Raw genomic sequence first — 20,659 nt, 5'->3', positions numbered from 1 at the left:
GTTGGAACACATTAACAAGAAATCCATAAATAAGGGAAACTCCGGGGGAAATCATTCAGGACTCCATCTCAATAACACCACCAAGGACCCAGGTTCTTTTTAACATTCCTTTCTTGTATCATTGATCTGTTGACCTGTAAAAAGGGCCACAGCAGTTCCTGGTGGCAGGGGACTCCAGCAGTGTCAGCCATAACCATTGCACTTAAAAAAAAGCTTTAACGGACTTCCCTGGTGGCGCAGTGGTTAAGAATCTGCCTGCCAATGCAAGGGACACCTGTTCGATCCCTGGTCCGGGAAGATCCCACATGCCTCAAAGCAACTAAGCCCGTGTGCCACAACTACTGAGCCCACGCATCTCAACCACTGAAGCCCGCACACCTAGAGCCCGTGCTGCACAACAAGAGAAGCCACCGCAATGAAAAGCCCACGCACCGCAACAAAGAGTAGCCCCCGCTCTTGCCGCAACCAGAGAAAGCCCACGCACAGCAACAAAGACCCAAAGCAGCTAAATAAATAAATAAAAGCTTTAAAAATATAGATACCTTTGATTTGGAAATTCAAATTTTAGGAAAGGACTACAAGATGAAATGAAGGTCATCTAATTATTAAAGCTGATTTTGAATCCAAGCAGGACCCTGTGGGGCTCCTGGGCACAGAAGCCTTTCAGTGTCTCTGTTTCTTGCAGGAAATAGACTTCAGCCTCCATGACCTTCCCTGAATTCCAAGGGGCAGATTCAAACAGTTACTAATAGGGAAGGGAGAAAATGCAGAAACAAAGGAGGAGTAGGCAAGAAACAATAGTGCACTGGTAAAGCAGGGTCTTGGTTCCTCTGCAAAGGATATGCATATCTTTGAGATCTTCTTTAGGAACTAAGGCCCCCCACCTCAGTGGAGGATGGCAACTTCAGGCTGAGCACAAAATTCCTGGGACACCACACTGTTGCCTCATCACCAACCAGTCAGAAGAAATTCACATGCCCTTCAGCCCACACCCCAAATTTTGCCTTTAAAAACGCTTCCCCCAAACCACTGAAGAGTTCAGAGTTTTTGAGCATGAACTGCCTGTGTTCCTTGCTTGGTCCTTGCAATAAACCTCTCTCTACTCCAAACTCCAATGTTTCCATTTATTTGGCCTCACTGTGCATTGGGCACAAGAACTTGGGTACAGCAACATTTCAAAAAAGAGAGAAAGAGGTCTACATGAATACAATCTCTGGATATGAGAGGAATGAGGGAAGGAATAAATTCTTCAGATGTTCACAAGGGAATTATTGTCCCTAGGGTAGAGTGATATTTTAGTTGAGAAATGACCATCTGTCATTTTTCAGCCTGCAGCATTCAGCCTTGAAGATTTTTACCAATGATTATGAATAGTCGTCAAAAAAATATGCATTGCCTTTAGCAAAACAGTCTTGTGGCTCATATGGTGGAGGTTGTTTTCATACACCACTAAAAATAAAGTGAAACGTGTCAGGAGAGTAGAATTAATACATGAACAAGTGAAAAAGAAACAGCTAAAATCAAAAGCCCTTATTTATGGGCTGAAGTTTTGTTTTTTTCTTAATTGATAAACTTTATTTCTTACAGCAGTTTAAGGTCTCAGCAAAATTAAGCACAAAGTACTCATATACCCCCTGTCCCCACACATGCACAACCTACCCCACTGTCAGCATCCCTTACCAGAATGGTACATTTGTTACAGGTGATGAACATAAACTGACACAGCATTATCACCTAAAGAGGTTATTCTCGTTCTCTTTTTTTTTTTAATATAAATTTATTTACTTAATTTTGGCTGCGTTGGGTCTTCTTTGCTGTGCGTGGGCTTTCTCTAGTTGCAGCGAGAGGGGGCTACTCTTCTTTGCAGTGTGTGGGCTTCTCATTGCAGTGGCTTCTCTTGTGGAGCGTAGGCTCTAGGCACATGGGCTTCAGTAGTTGTGGCATGTGGGCATGGGCTTCAGTAGTTGTGGCTTGCAGGCTATAGAGCACAGGCTCAGTAGTTGTGGCGCACAGGCATAGTTGCTCCATGGCATGTGGGATCTTCCTGGACCAGGGCTCAAACCGGTGTCCCCTGCATTGGCAGGCGGATTCTTAACCACTGTACCACCAGGGAAGTCCTCTTCTCATTCTCTTGACAGTGTCTTTCACAGAGCAGAAGTTTTTAATTTTAGTGAAGTCTATATTATCAGTTATTTCTGATTTCACGGATCATGAAATGGTGTTGAATCTAAAAAGTCATTGCCATAACACAGGTCATGTAGATTATCTCCTATATCTTCTCTTATATCTTTTATAGTTTTGCATTTTACATTTAGCCTATTTTGAGTCAATTTTTGTGAAGAAAATTAGGTCTGTGTCTAGATTTTTTTTTTTCTTGCACGTGGATGTTCACTTGTTCATGTCCAGTATCATTTGTTGTAAAGACTGCATTTCTCTATTTTTTCTATATTTCTCTATATTACTTTTGTTCCTTTCTCAAAGATCAGTTGGTTCTATTTATGGGTTCTATTCTGGGCTCTCTATTCTGTCTTATTGATCTATTTGTTCTTTTGCCATACTGCACTGTCTTAGTGATTGTAGTTATATACTGTCTTGAAGTCAGTAGTATCAGCCTTAAAATCTTGCTCTTCTCCTTCAATATTTAGCTAAATAGCCTGGGTCTTTTCCATTTCATAATCTTTAGAATCAACTTGTCTATATCCACAAGATAACTTGCTGGGATTTTGATTGAGATTGCATTGAATCTATCAAGTTGGGAAGAATCGACACCTTGACAATAATGTATTTCTATCGATGAACATGAATATTTCTCCAATTATTTAGTTCTTTGATTTTTTTTCCCCATCAGAGTTTTGTAGTTTTCTTTATATAGATTTTGTACATATTTTGTAGATCCTAGCTTGCATACTTGGAATAAATTCCACTTCATTACGGTGTATAATTTTTATACATTGTTGGACTTTGCTAATAATTTGTTGCAAATTTTTGCACCTATATTTATGAGAGATATTGGTTTGTAGTTTCCTTTTCTTGTAATGTCTTTGTGTGGTTTTGGTTTTTGTTCTTTTTTTTAACATCTTTATTGGAATATAACTGCTTTACAATGGTGTGTTAGTTTCTGCTTTATAACAAAGTGAATCAGCTATACATATATCCCCATATCTCCTCCCTCTAGGTGGACACAAAGCTGGTTTTGGTATTAGGGTAATGCTGACTTCATAGATTGAGTTAGGAAGTATTTCCTCTTCTTCTGTTTTGTGGAAGAGACTGTAGAGAATTAGTATAATTTCTTCTTTAAATGTTTGGTGGAAATTGGTAATGAATCCATCTGGGCCCAGTGCTTTCTGTTTTAGAAGGTTATTAATTATTAATTCAAATTCTTTAGTAGGTATAGGTCTATTCATATTTTCTAACTCTTCTTCCTTGAGTTTTGGTGAATGTGTCTTTCAAGAATTTGTCCATTTCATCTAGGTTATCAAATTTGTGGTCAGTTATTATTTAGCCTTTAATTAGCCTTTTAATTTCCATGGGATCTATAGTAATGTGCCCTTTCTCATTTTTAATATTAGTAATTTGTGTCTTCTCTCTCTCTCTCTCTCTCTCTTTTTTTCTTAGCCTAGCTGGAAATTTTGATTTTATTGATCTTTTGAAACAAGCAACTTTTGGCACATTGACTTTCTCTACTGATTTCTTATTTTTGATTTCACTGATTTCTGCTTTAATACTTGCTATTTCATTTCTTCTGCTTGCTTTGGATTTAATTTTCTCTATTTTTTTCTTTCTCTTTTTGGTTTTGTTTCCTCAGGTGGAAACTTAGATTACTGATTTTAGATCTTTCTTCTTTTCTAATATATGCATTTAATGCTATAAACTTATCTTCAAGCACTGCTTTGGCTAAATCCCACAAATTTTGTGTTTTTATTTTCACTTAGCTCAAAAAATTTAAATGTCCCTTGTTATTTCTAATTTGACCCATGTGTTATTTAGAAGTGTGTTGGGTAATCTCCAAATATTTTGGGATTTTCCAGTTATCTTTCTGGTTATTGATTTCTAGTTTAATTCCACTGTGGGCTGATACATTATATGATTTTTATTGTTCTAAATTTGTTAAGGTGTTTTTTTTTTTATGGCACAGAAGGTGGTCTATTTTTGTGCATTTTCCATGTAACCTTGAGAAGAATGTGTACTCTGTTGTTGTTGGATAAAGTAGTCTACAGATGTCAATTATATCCAGTTGACTGATGGTGCTGTTGAGTTCAGCTACGTTCTTACTGATTTTCTGCTTGTAGATCTGTCCATTTTTGATAGAGAAGTGTTGAAGTCTCCAACTATTATAGTGGCTTCATCTATCTCTCCTTACAGTTCTATTTCTATCAGTTTTTGCCTCATGTATTTTGACGCTGTGTTGTTAGGCACATACATATTAAGGATTGTTATGTCTTCTCAGAGAATTGACCCCTTTACATTATGTAATGTACTTCTTTGTCCATGGTAAGTTTCCTTGCTCTGAAGTCTGTTCCATCCGAAATTAATATAGCTACTACTTCTTTCTTTTAATTAGAGTTAGCATGGTATATCTTTCTCCATCCTTTTACATTACATATGTCTTTATAGTTAAGGTGGGTTTCTTGTAGAAACCATATAGGTGGGTCTTCTTTTTTAATCCACTCTGATAATCTCTGTCTTTTAATTGGTATATTTGTACCACTGTAGTTTAAAGTGATTACTGATATAGCTGGATTAATATCTACCATATTTTTTTATTGTTTTCTACTTGTTGCCCTTGTACTCTGTTCCTATTTTTGTCTTCCATTCTTCTTTTTCTGCTAATTGTGGTTTTCATTGAGGATTTTATAAGATTCTATTTTCTCTTCCTCCTTAACATATCAATTATACATAACACAATTTTTATAGTGGTTGCCCTATACATTTACAACTAATCCAACTCCATTTTCAAATAACATTACACCACTTCATGGATAGTGAAAGTGCTTCATGACAAAATATTCCTAATTCCTCCCTCTCATCCTTTGTATCATTGATGTAATTTACCTCCTACACATAAGCTATCATCCTCAAATACACCTTTGCCATTATTATTTTGAACAAACTGTAACCTGTTAGATTAATTAAAAATAATAAGAATAAAAGTTTTTATTTCACCTTCACTTATTCTTTGCTAATGCTCTTTGTTCTTCTGTAGATCTGAGATTCTGACTTATGTCATTTTCCTTCTCACTGAAGAACTTCTTGCAAGGCAGATCTAATGGCCATAAATTCCCTCAAATTTTGTTTGTCTGAGAAAATTTGTTCCTTCACTTTTGAAGGATAATTTCCTAGGTTGATGATTTTAATTTTCTTTTTTTTTTTGGTTTCAAAACTTTAAATATTTTAGTTCATTCTCTTCCTGCTTGCATTGTTTCTGAGGAGAAGTAGGATGTAATTCTTATCCTTGCTCCTCTATATATAGTAAGGTATTTTTTTTCTCTAACTTCTTTCAAGATTTTTTCCTTTATATTTTATTTTCTGCAGTTTTACTATGATACGCCTAGGTATGGTTTCATTGGCACTTTCCTAGTTGATGTTCTCTGAGCTTCCTGGATATGTGGTTTGGTGCCTGACATTAACTTAGGGAAATTCTCAGTCAGTACTGTTTCTGTTTCTTTCTCTCTTTCTTCTCCTACTCTATTCCCATTATACCTATGTGAGACCTTTTGCAGTTCTTCAACAGTTCTTGACTATTTTTTATGTTTTTTACAGTATTTTTTCTCTTTGTATACTTTTCCTTTTCAGTTTTGGAAGTTTCTACTGACATATCCTCAACCTCAGAGATTCTTTCCTCAAACATGTCCAGTCGACTTAGAAGTCCATCAAAGGCGTTCTTCATTCCTGTTATAATGTTATTGATCTCTAGCATTTCTTCTTTATTTTTTCTTAGAATTTCCATCTCTCTGCTTATATTACCCATCTGTTCTTGCATATTAACTACTCTTCTATTGGCACTCATGATCTGATTACTTCCAATATCTCTGCCATATCCCTGAGTCTGGTTCAGATGCTTGCTCTGTCTTTTCAAACTGTTCTTTTGCCTTTCAGCATGACTTATCATTTTGGGCAAGGTGTACTGGGTGAAAAGAACTCTGGTAAATAGGCCTTCAGTAATGTGGTAGGGAGGTGTGGGGGAGGGGAAGTCTTCTAGGGTCCTGTGATCAGTTCTCAGTCTTTTAGTGAGTCTGTGCCTCTGAGCTGTGAATGTCACAAGTGCTAAGTGGGACATGGCTAGAGGGTGATGGAGTTGAGTATATCCTTTCCCCTAGGTCATTTAGGCTCTGATAAAATTCCCATAGTTTAGGCTCTGGTAAAATAGTTTCTTTTGAGTGTAGGCCTAATTAAAAAGAACATAATGCTCTGGCATATTTCAAAATGGTTACTTCCCCCCCCCCCCACCATCCCCCAAGGGGATTTATTTTTTTCCTGATATTGACTGTGGGAACCTGGTAGAGTTTCAGGAAGTAAAACTCACAAAAATGAATGGACCCCTTGGAATTTTTAACTCTCAGATTTATGCAAGTTGAGCATCCAGCAATTCCTCAATTACACTTCGACATTTCCTACATAGGCACTGGTATCTATGGAGGTTTCTGCCTGTGGCTTTCTGTTCTGGTAAATTGTGCTTCTCTGTATGGCCAGTCTCTCCAATTTTGAGGGCAGTTTTTTATCCTGTCACCTCACTTCTTTGAGGGATCTAAGAAGAGCATGGAGTTTTCAGTTTGTTCAGATTTTTATTTGTTAGGATAGAGAGGCAACTTCCAAGCTCCTTACAAGCTGGGTCAGAAACTGGACATGCTAAACCTGATATTTAATTGGTGAGTGTGCTCTCATCACGCTGGCCCTAGCATACCCTGCTCACACTCTCTTGCACTTCCTTATCCCCTTTTGGGATTCCTAGCTCCGACACAAAGACCATGTTCAATCTACCTTGGCTCACCTTAGTAGCTATGATATACAACCATGAAACGTGAATTAAAAGAAAAATCTATCAGGGAACTGAGTAGAGAAAAAGAAGATAATTTTCTTTTTATAAAACTCAGAAGTAGATATTATTTGGTATTTCTTCATTGGTTTATTTTAACAAGGATTATTTTTAATTAAAAAAATGTTTATCCTTGTCAACTGAAAAATCAAAAGCACAACCTAAAAGTTGAGAATTATGTATTATTCGGTGGACTTAAGCCCGGGACACAAAGGTAAGAGAGGAGCCAGGATAAACAGGAGTTTTTGCAAAAGACAAACAAATAAACAAAACCAAACCAAAAGAAAAAAAAACCAAATCCCAGGTAGTGGAACGTCAAAAGATTCCTGCTAACTGAAGAACACCAGACATCTCAAGTTAATGAATTTAGTGCTTTCCACACATGGGAAGATGCAAGAGTCTGGTTTATTGAAATTATTCCTTTGATAGGGCCACTATCCTATTTTTCTGCACCCTGAATCCCCTCAGGGTACACAGTCAGTGCAGTGGAAGCCTGTTTATCTCCATCCTGAATTCCCCTCGGGGTGCACTGTCCTGCACCATGGGGGAGGGGAGTGGGTCAGTGGCTGAGGGTTTTACATCCTTTGTTTACTGAAATGATAGGTGATTCTTTGTCCACATGCTCTTGTTTTTAGCTTTGAAAGTGTAGCCAGGAATGGGTATATAGCAAGGATTTACTAAAAGACTAAAGTAAGGGTCTTTTATGGGTATTTTTTCTGCCCTTCAGGAAACAGACATACTCTGTGGCATAACCTTGCTAAAATGTCTCTTAAGGCAAGATGCAAGATAGCAAAGCTCTTTTTCTAGCCAGCCTGTCATGAATAAAAAAGACAAGTGGGACTTCCCTGATGGCACAGTGGTTAAGAACCTGCCTGCCAATGCAGGGGACATGGTTTTGAGCCCTGGTCCGGGAAGATCCCACATGCTGCAGAGCAACTAAGCCCGTGCGCCACAACTACTGAGTCTGCGAGCCACAACTACTGAGCCTGCGTGCCACAGCTACTGAAGCCTGTGCACCCAGAGCCCGTGCTCCACAACAAGAGAAGCCACTGCAATGAGAAGCCCATACCACAACGAAGAGTAGCTCCCATTCGCTGCAACTAAAGAAAAGCCCACGCGCAGCAATGAAGACCCAACACAGCCAAAAATAAATTGAAAAAAAAGACAAGGGGCAATCGCCACTCTCTCTGAGTGAATCACTAAATCAGCCAAAGGAGAAGGGAGGGAAATAGAAAGAAGCTCCATGACTAAGACAGTGGATATGAGCAACCTTCCACGTCTGAATGGTAGAATCCTGCTCAAAGCAGTAAGATATATCTCCCTTGAAAATGTTAGCCCATTTAGAATTTTGGGTATTAATAGCCTTTATTGTTCATTTTCTTTTAGCTCATATGAATGGCTTATCATTTCAATTAACACATATTTCATTCCTTTTTAGAATATTCATGAAAGTTAAATTTCAAATGAACACTGCATATGTGGACTTTTAAGAACATTATAACATCACTCACAAAATCTACTTAGTGATTTTCACAGCAATCAGAGAGAAAAAGAAGTTGATAAAAAATGAAGCAGCAGAAGGGGGCAGTAAAACTCAAAAGAACGCTCTGGAAGATTTTTAATATGCTTTCTTATTTTCGCTTTATACAGAGAATTTCCCAACAAATTTCAGAGACTAATAAAAGAAATTTTATATAACAGATACATATATTTGTCTAAAATGTACACAGAAACACTAAATATATACCCAAATGAGAGTTAAAATTTTTACATAATCATAACCTTATTTTTTATGGTGTGACATACAGCATAATAATCATAGTACTTTTCTACATAAGACAAGTTTAGCCACTTTGATTTGGTTGGGAACATTTAATATTCCCCCATGACCAGCATCCCCAAATATACTTTCCATTTTATTTTATTGTCTCAGACTTGTCAAAATTAATGAATCACTATTGTTTTTCCCGAAGCCCATAACTGGACTTCCTTTGTAAACTGTACCCATCCTTAAAATGTCATTTTCTCCTTGAACTATTTTCTGACTGCATAGGTACATGTAACTCTCTCTATTGTGCTACAGAAGTTACAGATTAAACCAAGTACTTTAACCAAATAGATGTTTTTTAATTGAATTTCCACTATGAAATGGAGTTCAATTTCTTTAAGTTCCAAGTAGTCTAAACGTGATTATTCTCTACACTGTTTTGTTCTCGCCTTTGAATTCAGCCTCTCTGCAAACAGAACACACTTATATACACAGTAGGTATATATACTTATATACATAGTAGGTATACAATTAAGCTCTGATGAGGACAATGATGATGACTTCAAAATGAATTCAGGATTACAATATAAAATTTTAGTATACTTAAGAATTCAGGGCTTTCCTGGTGGCACAGTGGTTGAGAGTCCGCCTGCCGATGCAGGGGACAAGGGTTCGTGCCCCGGTCCGGGAAGATCCCACATGTCGCGGAGTGGCTGGGCCCGTGAGCCATGGCCGCTGAGCCTGTGCGTCCGGAGCCTGTGCTCCGCAACGGGAGAGGCCACAACTGTGAGAGGCCCGCGTACCACAAAAAAAACAAAAACAAAACAAAAAAAAAAAAAAAAAAAAAAGAGAGAGAATTCAGAGTATGAATTCTTCCCTCGCATCTAACCAAGCTCAAATTAGTAGTCTTAAATATCAACTTAAAATTTGAGTAGATACATCCTACTCACTTAAAATGAAACAGGAAATTGGAATTATTAAAAGAAATTATTGGGCTTCCCTGGTGGTGCACTGGTTGGGAGTCTGCCTGCTAATGCAGGGGACACGGGTTCGAGCCCTGGTCTGGGAGGATCCCGCATGCCGCGGAGCGACTAGGCCCGTGAGCCACAAGTACTGAGCCTGCGCGTCTGGAGCCTGTGCTCCGCAACAAGAGAGGCCGCGATAGTGAGAGGCCCGCGCACCGCGATGAAGAGTAGCTCCCGCTTGCCACAACTAGAGAAAGCCCTCGCACAGAAACGAAGACCCAAACACAGCAAAAATAAATATAAATTAATTAATAAAGTGTCTCAGATTGATGTGTTTAATACCTTAAAAAAAAAGAAATTATTTTTTTAAATCTATGCTCTTAGTTGAAATTTCATGTAAGACTCAGTACAATAAATGGGAGTGTCACAAATGGAATGATTAACTATGTCTAGAGGAGAAAAGCTTCCTGCGTGAGATGGAATTTTAGTCATTTGTGTCTCATGTAGAATCAGATAACGTGTACATTAAGCAAAATACTTTTTTTAAAAATCCAGTGTCTTTTTTTAAAGGCTCTACAACGCTGCTACTTTTTTTTTCTTTTCTTAGCATTTTACCCTCACACACCCTCCCAGCCACTACCAAAAGATAGATGTTAAACAAAAGCAAAGGATGATGAAATTCAAAATCACCCTTCTTTTACATCCGTTCCATCCAAATTCTTCATCAAATTACCTTCCAAAATGAGAATAGAAAATTGGCCCTAATAAGCCCAGACAATTGAAAAGTAAACGTAATGTATTTTAATCCTTTGTCACAACTCATTATCCTGGAAAAGTAGGCAGAAAAGACAAAAAAGCAAACTTTAAAAATCTACTTCCTTCTATTTGTATCTCCTGTGAAGGGCTGGCGACCCAAACACTGGAAACCAAGCGGCAGAGAAAGAAATGCATTAAAGCAGAAGTTTTGGACGTTTAGCATCCCTGCAGATCCTAGTCACCTCCGCTTCCCTGGTTCATCGGAGAGGAAAGTTTATAGCGGTGACCCTTCGATCCCAGATTGACGATTTACAGGATAAGAACTCAGGATCGGTATTGAGGAGAGGAATTTACTTTATTTCCCCTCTCCAAGAAGCAACGTCGGGGTGGTGGCGTGGAGAACAGCATTTATGTTAAAAACAACAGCTATAAAGAGAAGCTACAGATATGTACGCTGATTATAGCTATCACATTTCATTAGGTCAAGTAAAAATATTTTAAAAATTTAAATGTATGTATGTGTGTGCTGAACCTACACGAGGCTGAGTGGTCACTGAAATCATGACACGTCTGAAATACACGACATGAGTAAAACATGTCAGCCTTTCTTGGACCCACTCTCCCGTCTGTCCAGACTGTGTCTTCTTCGGCCCCCCAAAGCCTAGGGACCAGACCAGGGGGCGGGGGCGCGCAAGGGGATTCCCTGCGCTCCGGAACCTCCAGGCTCCTCTGATTCCGGGAAAGGAAGACCAGGGGGCCGCCCTTCCCCCGCAAGAAGATCTGCCTCGGCATCGGGTCTTGGAAGCCTGGGTCAAAGACCCGAAAGAAGGAAAGGAATCTGGCGCGAAGCCCGGCGCCGAGGGCGGAGAAACCCAGGGAGGGAGGGGCTCAGGAAGATCGAAGTGGGGAGGGGGCGATCCGCTTTGCACCCACCTTGGGGAAGCCGAGCGCAACCTCCCAGGTTTCCGATTTTCCAGTTTCCGTGGATAAAAAAAATCCTACCCCGACCCGGGCGGGTCTTACGCAATTATTTAAGTGGAGAGACGGAGGAAAAGTTTTGGAGGGGGGGAAGGAAAGGCGGAAAGAAACAGTCATGCCGTCACGTGGGCTGTTTTCACGCATAAAAGGAAGGTCCTCTCCGTTAGCTTCCAGTTGTCAAACGACTCGCAGCGACCGTCAGAGGACGCTCAGGAACTCCGTACCGCGCCTTCCTCCAACTGGACAGGCGGGACTCACACAACGCATCGCCTCTGCCGGTCCCGCGCCCCTCCCGCAGCCGAGATGCTTGCCCGCGCGCTGCTGCTCTGCGCCGCCCTGGCGCTCTGTGGTGCAGGTGAGTGAGTACCTGGGCGCCCGGCACCTGGGACTCCGCGGCTCCGTACACCCGGGTCGAGTTTCCGCTCTGACCTCTCCAGGGAACTCTAGGTATTCTGAATACCCTCGGAAGACAGAGGCTGTATGGCTTTGTAAAGAGGCTGGACCACTCGAGTCCAAATAAACTGGACGGACAGCTCAGCTTTGCCATCAGCTCTGATCATCATGGGTCACTTACTTAACCCGTCCGAGTCTCACTTTTCTCATCTGCTAAATAGGAATAGTGATACTAATTTGCAGGTTGTCATAAGACAGAATCTGATCAATATATGCGAGATGTTTTGTTTTTAATAGTACCTACTGTTATTGAATGGAAATAATTGTGTGTTAAATGCCCTAGTTAGTGCTTTCCTGCCCCAGGGAAGTCCAGATTGTTTTTTCAGGTAAGCAAAATGTTTAAAAATGAAGCTGTTTTTACTTTGAAATTTTCTCTACTTTTTTTTTTTTGGCTGTACTGCGCAGCTTGCGGGATCTTAGTTTCTTGACCAGGGATGGAACCCAGGCCCTCAGCAGTGACAGCAGTCTTAACCATTGGATGGCCTGGGAATTCCCTGTTTTGTTTTTGTTTAATGTAAATTAAGTCATGCCACTTTAATACTGTAAGCCATTCAATGATTTCCCTTGACACATGGAATAAAACCCAAATTCCCATAAGACCCACATGATCTGCCTTTGCCTTTTCTGAACTCACCTTCCACCTCTCCTCCTAGCTTTGCTTCTGCCACACTCTCTCAAACACGCCTCAGGGCCTTTTCACTAGTTTTCCTCTCAACTTGGAATGTTCTTTGTCCAGATCTTTCAACAGCTTTGAGTTCTGACAAAAACAAAAAGGAAACAACAAAAAAAACACTTAAATTTTGATTAATGTACTAGATCAATTAACTTTAATTTTGGAAGTCCTACTTCTTTGAGCCTCTTAAAAAGGCTAATTTGAACATCTAAAAAGTTACAAAGAAAAGCTTAGCAACATTCCACCAATATGTCTGGTGGAATATTCTGTTACCTTTATTTAGAATAGGAAGTTGGTATTTCTACATTATAACCATTCTGTGAGGCAAGCCAAAAAAAAAATTGTTTTCCCATGACTACCTGTATATTTCTTGAACTTTTTTATCATAAAGTTGAATCATCGTAAGTAAAACAATTAAATGTTTAAGTCAAGATTAAGACACTGAAGAATGATTTACTCACTGTCTTTACTTTCTTTTTTTAAAATTCGGGTATAGTTGTTTTACAATGTTGTGTTAATTTTTACTGTACAGTGAAGTGGAGTTCCCTGTGCAATACAGCAGGTTCTTATTAGTTATCTATTTTATACATATTATGTCATATATATGACATATATATCAATCTCATTGTCTTTACTTTATTGTAGCAAATCCTTGCTGTTCCAGTCCATGCCAGAATCGAGGTGTATGTATGAGCATAGGATTTGACCAGTATAAATGTGACTGTACCCGAACAGGATTCTATGGTGAAAACTGTACCACACGTAAGTTTGTTTTTGGGTGCCCTCATTTGGAATGGGGATATATACAGTTATCATTTTACAGAATTGTGTCTTATAATGAGGTCCCATTAATTTCTCTCTTTTTTTTCTCTTTGCAGCTGAATTTCTGACAAGAATAAAATTATTCCTGAAACCCACTCCAAACACAGTGCACTACATACTTACGCACTTCAAGGGAGTCTGGAACATTGTCAATAACATTCCCTTCCTGCAGAATATGATTATGAGATATGTGTTGATATGTAAGTACAAATCACTTTCTAGGGCTTTCAGCGGCCTCAAAGAAAAATGTACTTTATAAAACTTTAGATTTTTAAACTTAATCCAAAACATTTAAATATACCATTTTCGTTTACCTTCTGTCTTAATGGCCAGAAATATTGACATCTGAATCCCTTCAAGTTTATAAAGTTCTGTCTCACAGTCAGAATTCTACTTAAAATCCTGCATACCTGCATACCTCTTCTAACCTTCACTGTTCTTGACAGTTTGTGAAGGAAGTGTGGTCTAGTTGTTTATTGAATGCCCATGGGCCACAGAATTGCACCCATTAAAATAAATGGATAATTTGGATTGGGGTCAGCAAGAAAATACCTTTATTTCTAAAGTGAGTGTCAAGCCCAGACATTCCTCATAGGCCTCTTCAGCAGTAAGTGGATGGTTATTTGAAAAATCAAGATGGCTGGACCATACTGTCTTCTGTAAAGTATATATACGTTATCAAAGATGCATGTTAATGAATCATTCTTTCCTCTTTTTTGAGTACCAGTGGCTGTTGGCTTTAAAGTATAACTGTTTTAAAATAGAGTATCTTTGTTGGAATTAAATTCACTCTAGTGCCACTTTGCATATTTTACAATAAAAATGAACATTGATTTGCCTTGCATATGGGAGCAAATAATGTTTTTTTTTCCCCTCAAATTTCAGCGAGATCACATCTGATTGACAGCCCGCCAACTTATAATGTGCACTACGGCTATAAAAGCTGGGAAGCCTTTTCTAACCTGTCCTATTACACCAGAGTTCTTCCTCCTGTGCCTGATGACTGCCCAACACCCATGGGTGTCAAAGGTGAGTGAGAGGAAGCAGTTAGAGATGTATTAACTGTAACTGGGATTGGATTGCTACCTAGAAAATTTGACCATAAACTATGATTTATTTGTTAATAAAACCATTTTTTCCTTATGGATATCTCTGGAGATTTTTTGAAAGTGTGAGTCCATGTAAACTACTCCATGAAAGTGAATGGGCATTTTGGTATAATGTCATGATGTTTTCAAATTCTATCATTAAAACTGAATTAATATTAAACAAAATAGATTAAAATATTCAATAAGAAGTTGTTCCCCTGTGTTTTAGAACTTCCATTTATATTATGATCCTGTTCAAAGTTGTACTTCTCCTGTAAGTGAAAAAGTCCCTGGTTAATTGACAGTCACTCTCTGCTTCCTTGAATATATAGATGGATTCTTACCTTAGGCTTTCTCATTTTTCAGGGAGGAAAGAGCTTCCTGATTCAAAAGAAGTTGTGGAAAAAGTACTTCTAAGAAGAAAGTTCATCCCTGATCCCCAGGGCACAAATATGATGTTTGCGTTCTTTGCCCAGCACTTCACCCATCAATTTTTCAAGACAGATCATAAGCGAGGACCAGCTTTCACCACGGGACAGAGCCATGGGGTAAGACAGAGTTAAATCAAAATTAGTAGCAAATCATAGTTCTATCTATAAAAACCTTAAATGGAGTTTCCATTTTAATTCACTGGTTTGGTAAAAATACAAAAACAAACACACAGACACACATACTTACATACATATATACAGATTATTATTTGTAGTTTGGCTCTTATATTTTTAGTTTAAAATATTGGCACTGCAAAAGGTTGTCTTCAAAAACATTTGTACCCTGATTATGCTGCCTTAAATATTATAAGGTGAGATTTTTGCAGCATTATTATCTCTTGGATTTCAGTGACATAGCTTCAAGTTATTGATAAGAATTTTATATCAAACATTTTCTGCTTCTTTTTAAAAGAAATACCATATAGTTATAGTGAAACTTATGATATAAGCTCCATATGAGACACTAATAGGTGACATATTTAGGAGACATATTTAGGTTTGTAGGTTTTAGTAGCTTCAGTGGATAAACAAGTTAATTTATTATTTTGTGGCTGTGAAAAATGTGTTATTGAAAAATTTTAATTAAAGCAAACTAAATCATCAAGTTATTTAGTGATAAATACATCATAGACACTTTACATAAGAATAAACAACAGCAACAAATTAAAAATTTTCCATAATCTTCTAGGTGGACTTAAATCATGTTTACGGTGAATCTTTGGAGAGACAGCATAAACTGCGCCTTTTCAAGGATGGAAAAATGAAATATCAGGTTTGTTCCATTTAAAAATTAAGAATTAGTTATGACTCACTACCCACCTATGTTCAAAATCTCTTATGATTAAAATTTGTTTCTTACCTCTTTTGTTACTGTTATTTTTTAGATAATTGGTGGTGAAATGTATCCTCCCACAGTCAAAGATACTCAGGTCGAGATGATCTACCCGCCTCATGTTCCTGAACACCTGCGGTTTGCTGTGGGGCAGGAAGTCTTTGGTCTGGTGCCTGGTCTGATGATGTATGCCACAATTTGGCTGCGGGAACACAACAGAGTGTGTGATGTTCTTAAACATGAGCATCCAGAATGGGACGATGAGCGGTTGTTCCAGACAAGTAGGCTAATACTGATAGGTAAGCAAGAAGGGCAAATCATTTAAATAAAATCCTCTTCCCCAGAGAAAACTAACTTTGCTAGGTTTTCAGTAATTCTGGGGGAATGTAGTACGTGTAAAATCACCTGCTCCATATTCATTCAATTCCTGAGCTTTTGATGGTAAAAAAGAAAATATAAAAGTGAAGTGCATTTTGGTTTCTTGAATGTTTGTGAGAAGAAATTCATGTTCTAAATTTTTCTTTTGTGCCAATAGGAGAAACTATTAAGATTGTGATTGAAGACTATGTACAGCACCTGAGTGGCTATCACTTCAAACTGAAGTTTGACCCAGAGCTGCTTTTTAACCAACAATTCCAGTACCAAAACCGTATTGCTGCTGAGTTTAACACACTCTACCACTGGCATCCCCTTCTGCCTGACACCTTTCAGATTGATGGCCAGGACTACAAGTATCAGCAATTTGTCTATAACAACTCCCTCTTACTGGAACACGGCCTCACTCAGTTTGTTGAATCATTTACCAGGCAAATTGCTGGCAGGGTAAGCATTATTATTGAAAAACAAAACAAAACAAAGGACTTGTCAGTAACTAGAATTTCTGCTGCAGAAATGATTTTTCTTAAACTTACTAAAAGAGTAATTATTTGCTAGTAATATTCTTTCCTTGAAATAAGAAGCCTAACATATAATCTCGATTATAATATAATGTTACCATTATAATCTAGATCATAGAAATATTCTATAAATATTCCAAACTTACAGTTTAGGTCTCAGCTGGGAGCTGGGGCATCAGTCTTATGTACTTGGTACCCAAGGGATGCTTTTTTTTTTTTTTTTTTTTTTTGCGGTACGCGGGCCTCTCACCGCCGCGGCCTCTCCCGCCGTGGAGCACAGGCTCCGGACGCGCAGGCTCAGCGGCCGTGGCTCACGGGGCCCAGCCGCTCCGCGGCACGTGGGATCCCCCCGGACCGGGGCACGAACCCGTGTTCCCCTGCATCGGCAGGCGGACTCCCAACCACTGCGCCACCAGGGAAGCCCCCAAGGGATGCTTTTAAAATAGAAATCTGGGAATTCCTTGGTGGTCCAGTGGTTAGGACTTCACACTCTCACTGCCGAGGGCCCAGGTTCAATCTCTGGTCAGGGAACTAAAATCCTACAAGCTGTGCAGCACGGCCAAAAAAAGAAAAAAAAAAATCTTAAATATGCCTAAAACTCAATTGTGTTCTACAATGTAATTCATTTTCAACAGGTTGCTGGTGGTAGGAATCTTCCAGTTGCAGTAGAGAAAGTATCAAAGGCTTCAATTGACCACAGCAGAGAGATGAAATACCAGTCTTTTAATGAGTACCGCAAACGCTTTCTGCTGAAGCCTTATAAATCATTTGAAGAACTTACAGGTGAGAAACAGTTTCTAAACTTCTTCAAAGAGTCAAGGGGCAAATGAAAACAGCAGAAGTTGAAAGGAAATTGAGCAAAGGGTAAGACTTTTTTTATTTTGTAAAAGTTTTACATTGGTTGTATCTCTGTCCTTGTCACCTTCACAGGAGAGAAGGAAATGGCTGCGGAGTTAGAAGTGCTCTACGGTGACATTGATGCCATGGAGCTGTATCCTGCTCTTCTGGTAGAAAAGCCTCGACCAGACGCCATCTTTGGGGAGACCATGGTAGAAGTTGGAGCACCATTCTCCTTGAAAGGACTTATGGGTAATCCTATATGTTCTCCTGAGTACTGGAAGCCTAGCACTTTTGGTGGAGAAGTAGGTTTTAAAATCATCAAGACTGCCTCAATTCAGTCTCTCATCTGCAATAATGTGAAAGGCTGTCCTTTTACCTCATTCAGTGTTCAAGATCCACAGCTCACCAAAACAGTCACCATTAATGCAAGCTCTTCCCACTCTGGACTAGATGATATCAACCCCACAGTACTACTAAAAGAACGTTCAGCTGAACTGTAGAAACTGATTGATCATATTTATTTATTTATATGAACTATTTCTTTTAACTTAATTATTTAATATTTATGTTAAACTCCTTGTGTTACTTAACATCTCTGTTAAGGAGAAAGGGGTCATACTTGTGAAGATTTTCATGTTGATTTTAAAGATGTCTTCAAGTTAAAGGGGGAAAACAGTTTTCATCCTTTTGTACAATCCAATGAGAAATGAGTGTGACATCTTTTTACTTGAATTTCAACTTATAATAAGAACAAAAGCTAAGATGTTTGAACATTTAAATGCTGTTACAAGATGACAAAATGCTGCACGTTTCTTTCTACACTATCGATATTTCCAAGGTGTCTTCCATGATGTGTGAGAAGCAGCTACCTACTCAATGATCATTTTATGATCTTTTAGCCATTTTCTGATCAGTTTACTTCTATTTTGTTTTCCTGGTTTTAAGGTCTGAGTTTGTCTTTCTTTGGACTCTATACTTTCTTACCTGAACTTATGCAGGTTTTCAGGAAAAGCTCAGCTCAGGACTACTACAGAAGGCCTTTACAAGAAGGTATACACTCATTTTAAGTGAAAGGCAGAGAACTTTGTGAATAATTTAAAACCAAAGTAGCCTTGTAGAGGCTAATAGCTTAGAACTGTAGGGGGTTCTCACTTAAAAACAAAACTTAATTGCTGAATAGTTCCCAGGAAGACAATGCTTCTTTTCCACAGCTCATTGTCAGCTGACATTTTCTGGTACTGTATATTAATTTAATTTATTGAAGACTATTATTTATGTCTTCTTAGGATGGTTATTATAAACTGGGTTTAAGGCGGCATTGATTTTTTTTTCTGCATTATATCAGAATCAATGTATCTTTTGGGATTACCTCTGAATTATTAATACAAGATAAGTAATTGGCTTAAGATTTGTGAATACATTTATTTAGGAATCCAACTTTGGTATACTTAGATGTAAAGTTGGAATTTGTCTTTAAGGTTTACCTATACACCAGCCCACAGAGAATGTTGTGTCTCATTAGCCTGGATGTGCTATAAGACTGATATTTTGTACATTTTTGAGGGACCTGTGGACGTTTCATTAATTCATTGACCCATAACTTGCTGGGGGGACATTCCGTGCAAAGAACTGTGGGTTTTAATATTTTTAAATCAAGCACTGACTACAGACAACATCAGTATTTATGTAAATAACTGAAAAAGTATGCCTCAGGCAGAGGGAGAAAATAAAATTTCATTAAAGATAAATAACTCAGGGGAACTTTTAAGGTTTTATGTTATTGTTAAGAAAGAATCAATAGTAGAAGGGCTTGTATAAAAAACTGTTAACTTGATTTAAAAAAACTGATTTGTTAATATCTGAATGACTGAATCTGGGAATTTGGAATATGTGTTGAATGTTTTGGTGCCTCAGACAAATGTATGATTAAATTAATTTATGTAAACTGTATGTGTTGAAACAAATGTCTGTTTATTTTTGTACTATTTAAGAACTGAAAATCTCTTCTAAAATAAACTTGGACTGTTGCTGTATATCTTTGTCATGAGATGATTTCTGTAAGGCATTATTATTCTCCTATCTCCAAACTGGACTGGCCCTTAATGAAATGGTTCTGCCCTCAGTCATACAGAGGCTTCTTAAGGTCACTATAATCTCTCATTCACGGCAACACTGTATTAGAAAATGTGTGCTCTGTGCTATAGGGGATAGCCACAGATTTGTTTTCATTGCCTAGTCTTAGGAGAGGAAAAAAAAAAAAAAAGTATACAAAAGGCAAAGAATAAGAGAAAGTTACTAAGGAGGTACAAAATTTTTTTTTTTTTTGCGGTATATGGGCCTCTCACTGTTGTGGCCTCTCCCGTTGCGGAGCACAGGCTCCGGACGCGCAGGCTCAGCGGCCATGGCTCACAGGCCCAGCCACTTCGCGGCATGTGGGATCTTCCCGGACTGGGGCACGAACCCGTGTCCCCTGCATCGGCAGGCGGACTCTCAACCACTGTGCCACCAGGGAAGCCCAGGAGGTACAAAATTTAACAGGAAGTTCAAAGAGGGAAAGATTATGTTCAGTTGGGTAAATAATTGAAACCTGGCTCATTGGCTTCTGTCATTCCCTACTCTTGACATCTTGGTAATTTCAATATCCACATAGACTGCATACTTAACATCCTGCTTGGGCTCTCTTGTCCTCAACTCCAGTATTGCCTTCTTCCATAGTTCCTATGGTCATACAGACCTTGATCTCATCATTAATTACTGCACCATTTCCAAAATTTTCATTTCAATCATCTTCCTTTATTCCCAACACTTCCAGCTCACTTATTTTAGTACTTACACTCTAACATCTAACTTCAGTTTCACTGAGCCTATTGATTCACCAAACCTCATCACTATCTTTCACCTCTTATCTCCTCATTTCCTTCCTTATGCATCTGACTCAGATTCCATTGCCCATGTTTGGACTCCCTCATTTCTTGGTCTACTCTCCACTGTACTTAACTGGCACAACTTAACTTCATCCATAAACAGATTATTTGACTTCTCAGTAGCATTCAACACAAATGTC

At 38.6% G+C, this 20,659-nt stretch overlaps 1 protein-coding gene across 1 annotated transcript; it reads left to right on the top strand.

Moving 5' to 3' along the window:
• Nucleotides 1-11,803: 11,803 nt before the first annotated feature.
• On the top strand, nt 11,804-18,095 carry PTGS2 (prostaglandin-endoperoxide synthase 2). The gene is made up of 10 exons (XM_065896602.1): nt 11,804-11,855; nt 13,272-13,388; nt 13,505-13,648; nt 14,334-14,477; nt 14,903-15,084; nt 15,716-15,799; nt 15,912-16,158; nt 16,395-16,681; nt 17,391-17,538; nt 17,686-18,095. Exons 1-10 carry the CDS (start codon nt 11,804-11,806, stop codon nt 18,093-18,095), a joined length of 1,815 nt encoding a protein of 604 aa, XP_065752674.1.
• Nucleotides 18,096-20,659: the final 2,564 nt, after the last annotated feature.

The sequence above is a fragment of the Phocoena phocoena genome, chromosome 1 (genome assembly GCF_963924675.1).
Source record: "Phocoena phocoena chromosome 1, mPhoPho1.1, whole genome shotgun sequence".
NCBI classification, from domain to species: domain Eukaryota; kingdom Metazoa; phylum Chordata; class Mammalia; order Artiodactyla; family Phocoenidae; genus Phocoena; species Phocoena phocoena.
The sequence above is the reverse complement of the archived record's forward strand: the minus strand, read 5'-3'. Positions and strand labels throughout refer to the sequence as shown.